The sequence below is a fragment of the Pinus tabuliformis genome, chromosome 2_2 (assembly GCF_031772625.1).
Source record: "Pinus tabuliformis cultivar Carrire ecotype Pingquan chromosome 2_2, CPIR1, whole genome shotgun sequence".
Taxonomy (NCBI): Eukaryota; Viridiplantae; Streptophyta; class Pinopsida; order Pinales; family Pinaceae; genus Pinus; species Pinus tabuliformis.
Window position 1 is genome coordinate 996,953,149 of NC_142300.1, and position 16,620 is coordinate 996,969,768.

Sequence of the window (16,620 nt, forward strand, 5' to 3'; positions counted from 1 at the left end):
AAAGTAAATTATGTCATTTAACAATTTTTTTGAATAATATTGTATTTTTTATTCGAAGTAATTAAATAAAAAAGACCACAATTTATGCTCTTCTAAAAGCCAGGGCCACAATTTATGCCCAAAATAAAAAATATTAAATACTAAATTTTAGACTTTTTGTGATCCATTTTCAAATAAACAATAAATTACAACGGGAAACATCCCACTAACAAATAACTCAATAATTCACACAATATTTATAATATTAAACACTGGAAAACAAAGCCTTACAACACGGAGTTGAACAACTCTGACAATATTTATAATCTTAAACAATAGAAAACACAGACATGTGCAAGACAGAGTTGGACATATCTGTATTATTTAGGAAGCAATTCCATGGCATGGTGTGCGAGGGATAGAATGGGGATGGTGTGCCTGCTCAACCCCTTACTGCCCGAGAAGGCGCTGTAGTATTCCCAGTCCGACGTCGTCTCCATCACTCCTTCCAAGGCCCTCTCTAAATCACTCACCAATTCTGGTCTCTTCTCTAATGCACCTTTGTCCCTCTTCAAAACAACTATCAGGACCTCGATGCTGTACCTCCTCACATTGGGAACTATCTTCGATGGATATGGGTGACTCTCAAAAACCTTCACCAGTTTCAACAACATCAATTCTCGGAACTCATGAGTGAAATCCCATTTGGTCATAAACCGTGCAGCCAATCCTATGGCTGCTTCCTGGTACTCGCATGAATGTTTCTCATTCTCATGCGATCCTATGGCCACCCGCTTATGGATGCATGAATGTTCTTCTTTCACAAACCTGAGAAGCTGATCACAACACATCACAAGTTAAATTAGCATAAATTTATTTTAAATATAGATTTAATATGAATTTAGAAATTAATTTTTTAAAATAAGTTTAATATTAATTTAGAGAGATCCAATTTCATGAATTTAAAAATTAAAATTTTACACATTAAAATTGACATTAGCAAATAAACACCCTTACACATTATAAAATTTCAACTTTAATAACCAATAGAGACCATACACATCATACTAGACTCTAAATGTGAAATTGTTTTCAGATCACATCATACTAGACTCTAAATGAAATTATTTTCAGATCATACTGCAAAGACGAAAGGCTGAGATTTGAATACAATCTTCTACCTTCTCTTCCAGTGCAGTGATTTCAGTCGGTTTAACGTAATTTGCATCTGCGTATTCAAGCAGATTTCGAAGAATTCTTGCTGCATGAATATCCTTAACGGCGTCGTCCAGCATGGAGATGAGGCTTGCCATTACATCATTACCCTTAATGCTCATCATTTTTTTACAGTTAGGCTCCGACTCCAGCGAAAGAAAACCCAGGGCTTCTCCTGCCGTCTTGACAAGTTTCTTCTTTTCATCATTATTATTAATTCTCTCCATGAAAAACAAAGAGAAGAGTTTACGAAGAATTCCGCCGGTACGGCCAATGCTGTCACGGCCCTTTTGTTCCTGAGCAAGGTTTGTTAACGTCTCGATCACCAGGATTCGCAGATCATCTCTCTTTGTGCACTGAAGAACGTTTCTGAGATTGCTTATGGCGAAGACAATCCTCAAGATCCTTTTCCTTAGGTCCTTCCCGGTCGAACCTGTAGTGCTTGCCAGAGTTTTCACGATCTGCAGAGCGAGCTTTTCCACCTCGTTTGCGAAGGGGATCTTCTTATCCCTCTCGATCTCCAGTTGGAAGGCGTTGGGTTCGAATTGGAGGTCGCTGGGTTCTAAGTCTGTGAGTGAGATAATTTTAGGAATTAGCCCTCTGCTGCTGTTGATTTTATGGCGGTTGGAGCGCTCTTCTGCCAGCTTTTTCACTATGGTCAGCCCCAGCGAAACAAAGCCTCCTTCATTTGAGTCGTTTGAGTACAGCAGAGTGGCTACGGATTCCATCAACCCAGTAATGGCCGTCACCCGAACGCAAAGCCGCGTGTTCTCCACCAATTTGGAGATGACCTCTGCAGCCGCTTTTCGAATCTCCTTCTCGTCCACGTTCTTGAAATTCAGCATGTCGATTAGCCTCTCCACCACATCTTTCGTGGTTCCGATTGCCCTCAAAGTTCTTTCTGCAAATTGCTCATTTCTCGCAAGCGCGGACAATACTCGAGCACCTGTCAGCTGCCCGTCCGCGCTGCTGGACTGAAGCAACTCCACGCTGTAGGACACAAATTCCATCTTCGGAGCGTCGAAAATGTTACTTTTGACGCCCCGCGAATATGTATCATACAGAAAACGTTGACAGTGTGGAGCTCAGGCTTGTCGAAGTTGAAGCCATAAGCATTGTTCACCTCCTCCAGCAATTTCTTCGCACTGATCTTCCAGTAGGTCTTCTCCAACAGAAACAGAAACGCTTCGGCCAGAGACAGGGCGTACACAATTATGACAGCCGATTTCAGATTCATGATATCCTTACCCATTGAACCTACGATGTAGTTATGCCTTAGTAGCCGATAGAGAGACAAACCCACGATTGTCGAAGCGGACAACAATTGCAGGCAGTAGAGAAAACTGACCATTGACATTGAACTTCTCTTCTGAGAATCATCATCAGCAGAATCTTCTTCACTGTTTTCTGAGCTCCAGCATCTGAAGGTCTTACTTGAGATGGAGTAGCAGGTATTATAGAAGCCGCTACCTACCCGTCTAGCTTGCTCGCTGAGAGTTTCCATGGATTTTAGCGTGTTCTCCTGGTGCCACACCACCTCTTGGCCTCGGCTGAAGATCCGAACACCTTCTGTGAACAATATTATAGTGACGCACCAGAAGTCCACGGATTTTAAATTTCCGGCAAATCCTCCGAGGACGACGGCGGTGGCCCAGAGGAAGGCCAACTTTCCGAGCCCGCTGGCTACCTTCTCCAGAGAGGCAAGCTTAAACGCAAACAAAGTTATTTTATTCTCTGGGAATGCCATTTTGTCTCTGGGCATGAGTGTTTCTGTAACAGGTACAATCCTATGACCGGCTGTGGGATTCTCCATGATATCGCGAAACACAGGACAGGAATGTTGTCAGAGCAGGGGATAGGAGGGAGGAATTTGTGCTAATATTTATGCCGTAGTCTAACCCGACTGTGCCGTAGCCTAACGCGACTGTTTTTTGCCCTCAAAATTATGGAAATTTCGGCATTATAAATTCAGGTAACAACTGTCAAATTTTGGGTATCCAGAAGCTTTAAGCCAACGTTCCAATATTTATTGATGCCCTGAAAGAACAAAAAAACCACCTCAATGCCTTGCTCCTGAGTTGTAAAGAGAGAACTGCTGTTATGTAAAGCCCGCGGAGAAGCACGCAATTACAGAGCTGACGGAAAGAAATTGCAAGGCAATGGCAAAGAAGTTTAGGATGGTGTGAGGCAACGGATTCGATGGCAAGGAAGGGAAGGACTCAGGAGATTTCTCGAGTGGACCAGACGATACGTGTCACCTCTGTGTGGCGCTGTGGCGCTTCCGTGCAGCTGCTGCTCCCGACAGGTAGAAGGGGACGGGCGGCTTGGAGCGCTCTCTCTTTGCCCTCCATGTGAACGCGACAGCCTGGGAAGGACTCAGGAGATTTCTCGAGTGGACCAGACGATACGTGTCACCCCTGTGTGGCGCTTCCGTGCAGCTGCTGCTCCCGACAGGTAGAAGGGGACGGGCGGCTTGGAGCGCTCTCTCTTGCCCTCCATGTGAACGCGACAGCCTTATTCTTATTCTTATTCTTTTTCTTTTTCTTATTCTTTTTCTCTATCTTTCTCTCTCTTTCTCTTTTCTCTTCTCTCTTTTTTTTTTTTTAATTTGAGAATTTAAAAAAATATTAAACAATTAGACTACCCCACCATCTCTTTCCTTTATAGGTTTTCTTGTCATCTTGTGTCCATTTCATATAAATCTAAATAAGTTGTAAAAAATGCTTATTCATTATCTTTCTTGGCATTTATTCTTTTTCTTTCTCTTTTTCTTTTTCTCTCTCTCTTTTCTCTTCTCTTTTTTTTTTTTTTTATAATTTGACAATTTAAAAAAATATTATACAATTAGACTACCCCACCATCTCTTTCCTTTATAGGTTCTCTTGTCATCTTGTGTCTATTTCATATAAATCCAAATAAGTTGTAAAAAATGCTTATTCATTATCTTTCTTCGCATCAATTCATGCATTTTATAGTTTTATTATGGTTCCAATATATATGTACAAAATTAAATAATAATAATAATAATATAACTTTACTTCTTTTAAAATGATTTTTTTCTAAATTAAATTAAAATTTATTAAAAATTATAATTTTACTTAATTAACAAAATTGTTAACTATAAAATATTATATTTAAAAAATTACCTTATTTTAACTTTTTACTTCATCCTAAAATTTGAAAGAAGTATATCTTATCTATTATTTAAACAAAAATATCTTATCTATTAACTAAACAGTAAAAGAAAATCAAACAAATTAAATTTATCCATTTATTAAGTCACATTTTAAAAAATAGATTATATTTATTTCAAAACTTAAATGACATTTAAAATTCTAACCAAAAAAACATTAAAATAAAATTATATAAATTAATTATAATTAAAATTAAGTGTTAGAATTTTAGGATTAGTTAGAATTAATTTTAATTTAATTTAATTGTAAGCATGTAAGATAAGATGAATTAGAATTAGAAATAGAATTAATTATGCCTTTTTCTTTGTTTGAAATGGTAAATGCAACGTTCTCACATTTTGTCCATTGGGATTAGTGGTATATTGCTCTAGGTTGTCATTCAGTTGTTTCTATGTTGGAAAGAGGTAAAGATACATGAAACTTCCATGGCTCGTTTATTGAGCCCCGAGGGCGCATGTTGTGTAAGTTAATATGCATAGATCTTTATGGGTAAGTATTTTATACAAAATATTTTATCATGTGATCCTTGTTCATTGTGATTATGAATAATTTGTACAATATCATTATGATATTTTTAAGGGATATATAATGTTTATCATGAAATGATATTTTTTAAATTATGGAATGATGTTTTAAGAGCTTTTAAAAGAATCAATCATTATTAAAATTAATGGAAATTTAAATTTTTTGGTTAAAATTTGACAATTTAAAAAAAATATTATACAATTAGACTACCCCACCATCTTTTTCCTTTATAAGTTCTCTTATCATCTTGTGCCTATTTCATATAAATCCAAATAAGCTATACAAAATGCTTATTCATCATCTTTCTTTGCATCAAGTCATGCATTTTATAGTTTTATGATGGTTCCAATTAATATGTACAAATTAAATAATAATAATAATATAAATTTATTTCTTTTTAAATGATTTTTTTTCTAAATTAAATTTAAATTTTATTAAAAATTATAATTTCCTTTAATTAACAAAATTGTTAACTATAAAATATTATATTTTAAAAATTACCTTATTTTAATTTTTTACTTCATTCTAGAATTTGAGAGAAGTATATCTTATCTGTTATTTAAACAAAAATATCTTATTTGTTAACTAAAAAGTAAAAGAAAATCAAACAAATTAAATTTATCCATTTATTAAGCCACATTCAAAAAAATAGATTATATTGATTTCAAAACTTAAATGACATTTAAAATTCTAACAAAAAAACATTAAAATAAAATTACATAAATTAATTATAATTAAAATTAAGGGTTAGAATTTTAGGATTAGTTAGAATTAATTTTAATTTAATTTAATTGTAAGCATGTAAGATAAGATCAATTAGAATTAGAAATACAATTAATTATGCCTTTTTCTTTGTTCGAAATGGTAAATGCAACGTTCTCACATTTTGTCCATTGGGATTAGTGGTATATTGCTCTAGGTTGTCATTCAGTTGTTTCTATGTTGGAAAGAGGTAAAGATACATGAAACTTCCATGGCTCGTTTATTGAGGCCCGAGGGTGCATGTTGTGTAAGTTAATAACTTAACATTATAATCAATTTCTTGTTAATCTCCTCCACCAACGAATTCCTTGAGCCAGAAATAATCCAGCTAGTATATATAATATCCACTAAGGGAATGTACCACATAGGTTTGAGTTTCTTTGGCTTAAGTGCTAGTATAGGGGTAATGAATCTGGAAAAATTGTTGCAGACTTCACCTAACCTTATCCCTTTAAAACTTGTGCCATTTTGCTAGGGTGGATCACAATGACAATGGAACCCTGGTGGAGGGTTTATGCTTTAGACCTTGCTAGTTGAAAATTTTTTGTTGCAAGATTGAAGTCCTCTATCTTGGACTTTTCTTACTTTAAGGTGACTGCTAACTTTGTTGCTACCTTCTTAGGTTCTACTGTTAGCACTATGTTGGTTTCTGGATCTTCTTTTTTTGGAACTTGTTATGTGGGAACTCCTCTTGCCATATTTGCTTCATCTTATGTCTTTTTCTTCTCTTTATTCTCTTTTACTTTAGTTCTATTGTTGCTTCTTTATTAGGCTTTACTTAGTCTTATATAGTTCATTCCTCAGACCTTGGTTTTCTACTCTTGCCTTTCTAAGGTATCTGTTGTTACTTTCATGGTTATTTATCGGACTCTACTTTCTTTGGTACCTTCTTGTGCTTTCCTTGGAAATTCCTTTGGTTTCCTATTCCATGATGCCTTTGTTTGGGAAAGTGTCATTTTTACCCACTTTCTCTTCCATTCTTAGTATCACTATGTTGCCTTACTATCTTAGTAGTGTTATTTTTCTTGTCATCTCTTTCTTTAACTTCCACTGTAATCTTAAATTGTTTTTTGGCTTCCTTCCAATGATATCCTTGGTTGGCAGATTCTTCGTCCATACCAATCTAAACAACTTCTATTGATTGTTACCTATTGTGAAATTATGATGGTAGTGGACCCTTTGCTTCTACTGTCTTGCTTTTATGAATTTGGTGCATGTTCGCTTCATGTTGTTCAAGTACTTTGGCTATCCTTTATTTGGATTGCCCTTGTCATATGCTTTAATGGTTATTGTCGGTTCCTACTACCAACTTCCCTTGTCTTTGCCTGTGATAGGAGCACCCTTACCAGGTTCTTTTCTATTGTTGACGATTTTGTTACTTCTATTTGGCTAATTGGAATTGTTCTATTGTTGACAATTGTGTTGCTTCTATTTGGCTAATTGGAATTGCAATAATCATACGTAGAATTGACAATTGTTGTTGGAATACATTTGTCTTTTGGGCTAGTGTCGAATTTCTCCACTGACCTTTATGCTTTTTCATAGGAACAAAAGGAGTGTAGTGATAGATATTTTGAATAATCTAGTACAAAAATATCATTCGTCTTTGTTAGGTTTTTTTATTTGTCTTTGTTCTTGCTCTCTTTCTTGATGTTGTTTTATGTAAGCATTGAGATTAGTACATTGGGAATACACACTTTGTTCTTGTACTCTTAAATTTTTTCAAGTATAGATTCCTTGTACATGTGATAACCACTACCTCATTGTAGAAGGATGCTACACTTAACCATAAGCTTCTTGTTGCACTTCATATTTTTGCAACAAAGGTTATCCCTGAGCTAAGGCTATGAATTGACCACAGGGGATTCGCTGGCGAAGCAATATCATAATACATGGGTTCATATTGGGGGATATATATTCAGTAAAAAATGACATAATATATTGAGCATATAATAGGGGGTAAAGGGTTTTTATATTAGCAAGTATAAAAAATGGAGCTCAAAGTTAATGAAAAATATAAAGGGGGATAAAAAATGTTAATGAAAAAATGGATACCTACAATATCTAGTGAAACTAGGGGTTTTTTAAATTGGGAAGATGTATTGGGTACATATTGGTAGGGGGTTAGATACTTTTAATTTTAGGGGTATTTTCCAATATGTAGTCAAATTAAGGGTATTATTTAATATGCCACAAACACACGTGCTATGTCATAGATTCATTGAGTGAAGCCCCCGTGGAATTGACAAGGATGAATTTAGTCATGGATAGATTTGGAACTCTTCACACAACTTTGACATTGACACTCTTCACTTTTTTCCCTTGGAATTTCTTGATGATGTTGAATCCATTTACATATTGAAAAATGTGTTTCAAATAAATGTATTGAAAAATGCATTTTAAATAACACATAATTGGGATCTTGAAAGAAAATAACCCGTTGAATTATAGAAATAAAATGCCCAGAAAACCCAAAAAGTATAATAGTTAGTCAATTCCTTATGAATGCATTTCTAGAATAAAAAATGATGAACTTTCATTGATTATGTTTTTATATGAAAAATATTACGCAAGCTAAAAGTAAATATTAAAATTCATGTGAAGGGTAGTTTAAAAATAAAATCGTCATAAAAATAAATCCTTGATGGGTAGGGGGACCTGTCAAATTTAACCCTTTGCCTAGCCCACCACAACTTCCTCAAAAGCTCGCTTTTCTTCTCCAACAGGAGTACCCGTCGTACTGATATGATTGATTTCACTATGGATTTTTTTTTCAAAACAACACATTGTTGTAGGATTTAAATTTCAAGAATGGCCCAACCCCACCACTTCCTGGTCAAAAGGTCGGTTGTCATCTCCAACAGGGTTTCTTTATGAGAGTCCCTATTGTAATAAGGAGAATTGATGCAACATACACCAAATTTTTACAGTAAAAAAATAATAATCATATAAAATTACTTTGCATAAAATCGAACATATTACATATGACATAAGAGCGATATATATTTTCAACATAAAATAAAAATCACACTATACATCTGGTCATCACTTTGTTATATTGACTCATACCAAATAATTTCCTGTTGATTGAAGGTTATGATATGATAAATTTACATTTCAACAGTTTCCCATGCGCCACATAGTAAACCTTGGCTATTATTTTTTATGTCATTAATCACATCTCCTTCTGAACCCTTGAGAAGGTATGCCAACGTGCGCCAAATGGCAACACATTCATAGCTTTGGGATGAGTGCAAGATCAACGGCCTAGAACACTTAAGGTTACAATGATGGTCAAGATTGGAGGAGATGGTTATAGGGTAAGCAATCTCCCTCTCTAACATTGCAATTGGTCATTCGCGCCCTCCTCTCCGTCGCACCTGACTCTTCCACCCAGAGAATCCTACAAGAGAATTTCTCTTCTCTTGTTCTAGTTTCGTTTGACGGGTATGGAGCATTTTCTTTGTGTTGGAATTTCTCTTGATCAGACTTATATGTGCACCTCTTGCTGAGCTTACTCTTTAATTTATTTAGTGTGCAACTAGGATACACTGAAGTTCTATACTTCGGTTCCCAGGTCTCTATTAGTTCCTTTTTTGTCAAAGGTTTCGAAGGTATGACTTCACATCATGGACACCTTTCTTCCTTTGTTTAGGGTTATATAATAATTTAACTAGTGTAATCTCCCTATTCGTTGCAGGTCCACCATGAAAGGTTGTTGTAGTACATTCTTCAAGTAAAGCTTTTATCGATAGCCCTATCTTAATCTCCACTTCTCTGATTTTTTTCCATGCTTTGTTTTCCAATCTGCTAACCCGGTTTCTTGCTTCCACATAGGTAATGTTTCAGGCAGGGTTGTTACTTGTCACCAAAGAGTTCAATGTTCATCTTAAAGGTTCGCTCTCTGAAAACTAACTTCCATTTTCTCCCTTCCAGGTGTTGTCGGAGCTTGACTCTTCTATTGAATGTCAAATTTTCTTGTTTAAATGCATGGCTTTGTTCTCGGGTCCATTAGGTAGCTCTGTAAGAGCGAGGATATTTACCGATTGTTCTTAGGGTTTAAGGAGTTGGGGTACATTTAATTACCCATATTTTTGTAGTGAACAATTTCATATGTATATACTAGAGCGGTGGTCGATAAATGACCCCTCTCCTTTTGTTAAACAGGCATTTGTATTCTAACCCTTATAGCATGACGACGAGTCTTTTGTTTCCTTTTTCCTTATAATATTATTTATAGTTTATTGCAGTGTTATGAATTAAAGATTGTCATTCTCAGGCATAATGTACTTGTATTTGATAACATGTATATTTACCCTCTTTCTTCCATTCATGGTTGAGTACTTGAGGTGTGAAATTATACTAGTTTTCTTTCTAGTGTTACGGTTTCTTTGCATTCGTCTATTTCGTGTGAATATGGTTATTTCACTTCTCTTGTACTATGTTATTAAGTTTTTTATGCAATGTTGAGAACAACCCTAGGTCCGAGGGACTGATTCCCTGACTACCAGTATTCGGGTCGGCCTCACAATCTAACCCTCTACTCCAGTTTGGCCAGATACAAAAGAAAACATCAATTTCTGAATATTTTTTTCTCGATACTGACTTTTAACCAGGTTGTCTTTAATTTAACTTTGTTTACATATGTTTCGGAATTATTGTATCATTAGGGATTGTAACTAGGTTATTGAACGCTATCGATTTGACCGAAGTAATAACCCTAATTCCCTTTTCCTGTCACCCAAAAAATGTATAATTATATATTCAGACAATGACACAAACAATAGATTATCATGTACCACCAAACTACTCAACCTATAAGTAACTTCATATTCAGGAACACATAATTACTCTACATAATCTAGAGCCTAACTTAACAAGTAATTCCTTTTTTAAATTCCACACAGATAAACCACTATAATACCTATTTCTTTTCTTTTAATGATCCATGTGAACCAAAAATTCCACCAAGAAGACAATGCTCCTCCCAACCAATGAGAGAAGTCCTCAGCACTGCCTCTCCAATGTGACTTCACAAGACAAGTTTGGCAATTCCTTCTATAGGGAATTAGTGATCGATACATTCAGACCACATCATGCATGTAACTATTTAATAAGTGGGTTTACCAGTATGATGGATCCTTCCACCAAAATTCAGTCTTCAAAAGTTAATATACCATTAGGTATGTGTTATATAGATATGTAAAGTTCCAAATCTGATGTAGGTAGATAAGAAATTTTTCTTTGGTTGTGCATGTCTTGCATATGCAATTTTTTAAAATGTGCCATTTAGTGAATTTTTTATTTGATCCATGTTTTCTCTATATTGCTTATTTTGTTCATTAATTTCAAACAACTGTAGGTATTGTTGAATTGAGGCTTCTGTGATCCATATCAAGTTTAAGAGAAAATACTAATGTAATACTATTAGTATTGATAACCATTGATTTAATAATTATTGAAATTATTTAACTTTAACTTATTTTAATTTTTAATTAAATTGCTCTCCTTTCCATTGGTCCTGTCCTACTAGCCATTTCCAAGTCAAATATAGCCGTTAGCTAGTCAATTTAACCGTTGCTTGGTCAAATATAACCGTTGGAGGTCCTTCTCTAACTATTTAACATGCAGCCTAGATCTGATTCTTCAACTTGTCCTGATGATGAACCACACTCGTTGGTTCGAAACGCGTCGACAAATGTAATATCATGTGATTTACGTCGAAGAATTTTCTCATAAACTGTAGTTATGTTTTACAAGGTGATGAACAAGAACAAATAAAATTGCTTGCTAAGGATGGCGACATCTACAACAAGCTCGTGTGTTCTTTGGCTCCAAAAATATTTGGACACGAGGATGTAAAAAAATCCCTGCTTTTGCTTCTTGTTGGTGCCCCAACTAGAAAATGCAAGGATGGAATGAAGGTATATTTACTAAAGAGTTCTTACAGAGAAACTTGATTACCCCATTGGTGACTATCTCATAAAAATGCCTTGCTATTCTTGCTTATCTGGTCTTTGGAGTTTGTCTACAAAGGAAAATCTATATGTATTTCTCACATTTCTATTTTACTTGCAAATAAGAGGTGTTTTGCATGTCTGTTTGATGGGAGATCCTGGAGTTGCAAAGAGTTAGTTGTTGAAACACATGATTAGTTCGGAACCTCGAGGATTTACAGTGGTGTTGATCTGACAACTATTTTTCAAAGGGATCCAGTCACCTAATGAAATGGTCCTCGAAGGTGAGGTCATGGTATGTTTATGAGCTTTATTCTTTCCAATGTTTAAGTTGTTGGATTATTTGGAGTTGGAAATTGTTTTATTTTAGACTCAATGCATTAGAGGTTTCACCAACATATATCTTTAGGCACCTTCGGAGTAGTGACAAAAATAATGGATCTTGTATGTGATGAATCATGTGCTATGGACGAGATAGACCGTACTGTTAATCATGAAGTGATGGAGCAGCAGACTGTCAACATTGCAAAGGAGGGCATAACAACATCTCTAAATGCATAAATAATTGTTCTAGATGCTGCTACGGCTATTATCATTCAATTTGAAGGTAGATTCATATCAGGAGCTACCATGAATATGAGTTTGTGAATGTCATGAATTCTAGAGATAGATCTCATGGAAATGCATCAACGTAGTGGGACGCACGGAAGGTGTCTTGTATAGAAGAAAAGGATTTTATTTTATCAATGTTTTTTTATAGAAGAGACATGTAATTGGAATGTTGTGCTTATTGGGGGATTCATTCATATCTTCTTCTTTTTTAAGCTAAAGCATTTTTGTGTCCTTTCTTTCGACTTTGCCTTGTTAAAGTTGTTATGTGCTCTTTAGTTCTGGATCTTGGATAAAAAAGTATGAAGTACATTTTCATTTTTGGAGTTGTAAACCATTAGGATATATTGAAGGATGGAGAAATTTGAAACCTCTTTAAACTCATATGTTGACTTGTACAAAGATCCTAGTGCCCTTAATTTTTCTCCTATTTAGGAACTCGAATTGGTAAAAAACGATTAACATTAGGGGAAATTTGAGGTCTAAAATGGGACTCCTAAGAAAAGAGTACAACAAAAATAAACCTTATAAGAACCAATAGGATTCAAGATGATGATGTCAACCATGGGGGATGATTCACCATTTTTAGAGTAAAAAAGTAAAAAGATTAAAAAATAATAAAATAATAAAACTACTTTTTGAACTCATATTTTCAACTTATCTTCCTAAGGTTTTACTCAAATTTCGAGTGGGATTACTCATTGGATGCAAAATTTAATTCCTCATCTAAGGAGTAACCATGTTGCATACTTTTGATGGACCCCGCTACATGAAAAATGAGAAATACATTTTTCATGTATTTCTCATATTTTGTGTAGTAGGGTCTATCAAAAGTATGCAACATGGGTACTCCTTAGACGAGTAATCAAATTTTGCATTCAATGAGTGTTTCCACTCAAAATTTGAGTAAACCCATAGGGAGATAAGTTGAAAATACGAGTTGAAAAACACGTTTGTTTTTCCCTCTAAAGTTTGATAATGTAATCTAATATTTTTTTATTATTTCCACTATTATTTTATAATTTCTTTAGGAGGTCCATTTTAGACCTCAAAATCCCCTAATGATCTATTTTTACCATGATTTTGTTTCCTTACTCTTAGATAATAAAAGAAATTACATTACTTGTTTTCAAGTAGTAGTTTTTTTATTTAAGCTTTAACTATATATAGTGTTCTCAACTTTCTTTTCTTGCTTTTATTTCCATAGCTAATTAATTGTTCCTTATATACTCTTCACTTGAAAGGAAACTATGGCTCATGTTTTCTTTCTTGTATTTTAGTTTACATTGTATCCTACTTTTGTGCTGGAACTTTAATTTTGAGTTTTGTTTTATACTATTTTGTTCATTATCGTAGGGGTCGATATGATCTACGAAGAACACCTACAGAGAATATCAAACTTCCTCCAGCATTTCTTTCTCGTTTTGACTTGTTGTGGATGATACTTGATAAAGTTAATATGGATAGTGATCTAGAAATCGAAAAACATGTGTTATACATGCATCAAAAGTGTGAGCCACCAGCTTTAGGCTTTACTCCTCTCCAGTCTTCTATCCTCAGGTGAGTTGTTGTCACCTCTTCTTTATATATTGATGCTCGAATTGTCGTACTCTAATGCTGAGTAGTTTTTAATCTTATGATGGTTAATATTTTCTAGGGCTCATATAGCAGTGACAAGAAGGGTATCACCTTCTATGCCTAAAGACCTTACCAAATATATTTCTAGTGCTTATTCTTCCATGAGACAAGAAAAAGCACAAAGTGATGCACCACATTCTTACACCACTGCTAGAACACTTCTAAGCATTTTTTGCATCTCAATGGTAATTTATCTATTCCTTTGTGGAATTACCTAGTGTTATGTGTGAATTCTAGGAGAAGTGACTTTTCAAGTTCTCATCTTTTCAATACTAGAGTGCATTTGTGACTAAGAAACATAATTAATCCAAATTTGGCCTTTTAATTCCAGAAACCCGTTTATTGTCAAAAGCTTATGTCTATTTATTTTGTCTAGATTTATTGTTCACAGACCCTAAGTTGACTTAGATTCTTAGAAACAGTAGTGATGTAGATGAAGCCCTCAGGCTTATGCAAATGACAAATTTCTCCTTATATGCTGACAAAACAAAGAAAATTGGTCTAGATACCATATCTGACATCTATTCAATCATAAGGGATGAAGCTTCAAGAATGAATACTATGGATGTATGTTATTCTAATGCCCTGAACTAGATTTCTTGAAAGGTACTCTCCATAGACTGTATAGAGCATGACAAATATCATTAGTTCAAATTTCCTAATCAAGGTTTGTTTAGATGCATCTAATTGGGTGTCTCGCATGCAGACTTACACTGAAGCTCAACTAAAGGAGTGATGGGAAGAGTATGCAACATTGAATGTGTGGCAAATTGATCCCAATACATTTGATACTCATTCTATTTATGCCTAAAATGTCCAACAAGCGAATAATGGATCATATAGCTATAAAGTAAATATCCTCATTGTTCAACTCTTTTAGCAAAGAGAGTTTTGTTTTTTAGATATCCTTTAACTGATATGAAATTGAAAGATGAGTTTCCTCTTGGAAAACTCATGAGGTTAGACGTGTCAATAATTGTATTATGAATAGTGATTGCATGTGGAGTTCCATGAACAAGACATTGGGAAAATAGCCAAGAGTTCTATTATGAAGTGTCATTATATGTACTTATGTAAAAAATACGTGTTTCTAGATAAACTCTATATGGTTTCTATTGTACACGGTTTCCTATGTTTCTTTCTTTTAAGCTTAACCTTCAACTATTTTTTAAGCTTTAATTTAAAGAAAATTGGTGGCTAGTTCTCATCAATTACATAAAATCTCCATATGAAATTTAAGTTTGCAACAAAGCATGGAACCAGGTAGATAGGAAAGGTTGAAATAAGGAAAGGTATGCTCTGAATTATTTTTAGTTGTAATGATCTTATTGTTAGGTGGAAATATTTGAAAAATTATCCCTTGTATCTAAAAATTGATGTGATTTCTTCATTTATTGAAAATGGTAAAGGAGAAACAATTTTTTTACGAACGTAGCTTCTTGAATAGTGGTGTGTTCTAAACTATGAACATATTTTCATGGGCATGTCACATGAAAAGATTAGGAATGAAGTTATTGTTCTGTTAATATAGGTAGGCGCCTTATGTATTTTTATCTTTTCTATTAAGTCAAATTTTGGGAAGTTATGCAGAGATGAAACATGAAAATTTTGCAAGGAAACAAGTCGAAATTTGAGAATCCTTACACTAGCCATAGCTTTTACTGCCTCAAAAATTCAATATTAACTAAATTTAATATTCAAGGACACGAGAAGTTGAAGTTGCATCTATTTGTAGTGTTTAATGAACAAAAATTAGTTTGCTAATCATAGTAGTGTATGGTTTTCTGATGTTCTTAGGGAGGGGTTTCATCCTTCAAGGCAATTGCTGAAATGAGGCATAAAAGCCATACTCTCACTGATTAGATTTATTGATGTAAATAGTGTAATAATGGTTAGGTATGTTTCCAATTCAATATTGATCAGGTCAGTTGAAATGATCAAACTGTAAATTATTTTGAATCTAAATCTTTCATGGAGGGTATGATAATTACTTTGTTAATTTGTGTTTCTTGTAAATTTTCCACCAGTAATCTATACTTAGCTCAGGGCCTGTTTCTCATGGTACTGTACAATTGGATTTTGTCTTGATGCATTTTTCCATTGGATTGTGCCTCTTTCTCATTATTATTTTTGTCCTCAACATTAGTTTTTTTTTGCAACAATCCAATAGTTGAGGACAATTTTGTTTGCATCAGGTTACTCCATTTATTATGTTAATCTTTCCATGGTTATTTGACTCTAAAATGAGTAAAACAAGTGTTCAGAAATTTGGATTCTCTTCTTTGTAAAACACTGATTCATTTTTGTCATTTATATCACAATCAATGTAAATAAGATTGCAACAAGAACCCTTGAGGTGCTTAATGTAAATAAGAATGCAACAACAACCCTTGAGGTGCTTAACCTTTCTTCAAATGCACTATCTCTTCATGTTTCTCAACATTTTGTTGGATAGTTTTGAGATTACCATATTTAGTGATCTTGGCACTATCCAACAAAAGGTTGAGCAACATGAAGAGATAATGCATTTGAGGAAAGGTTGAGCAACATGAAGGGATAATGCATTTGAGGAAAGGTTGAGCCTCAAGAGTTGTTGTTGCAATCTTATTTACATTTCCTATGATATAAATGACAAAAATGAATTAGTATTTTACAAAGAAGAGAATCCACATTTCTGTAGAAAATCATGCAGATTCACAAGCTCATGCAATGTACTAAAGCATAGGATAAGAATCTACTTC

At 34.3% G+C, this 16,620-nt stretch overlaps 1 protein-coding gene and 1 pseudogene across 1 annotated transcript; one reads left to right on the forward strand and one right to left on the reverse strand.

Moving 5' to 3' along the window:
* Positions 1–235: 235 nt before the first annotated feature.
* Positions 236–2,212, reverse strand: LOC149196702 (uncharacterized). The gene is made up of 2 exons (XM_089403784.1): positions 1,161–2,212; positions 236–815 (listed from the first exon to the last, which is right to left on the reverse strand). Exons 1-2 carry the CDS (start codon positions 2,202–2,204, stop codon positions 360–362), a joined length of 1,500 nt encoding a protein of 499 aa, XP_089259910.1. The 5' UTR covers positions 2,205–2,212; the 3' UTR covers positions 236–359.
* A 1,141-nt stretch (positions 2,213–3,353) lies between these two features.
* LOC149196703 (DNA replication licensing factor MCM7-like) lies at positions 3,354–14,690 on the forward strand (annotated as a pseudogene).
* Positions 14,691–16,620: the final 1,930 nt, after the last annotated feature.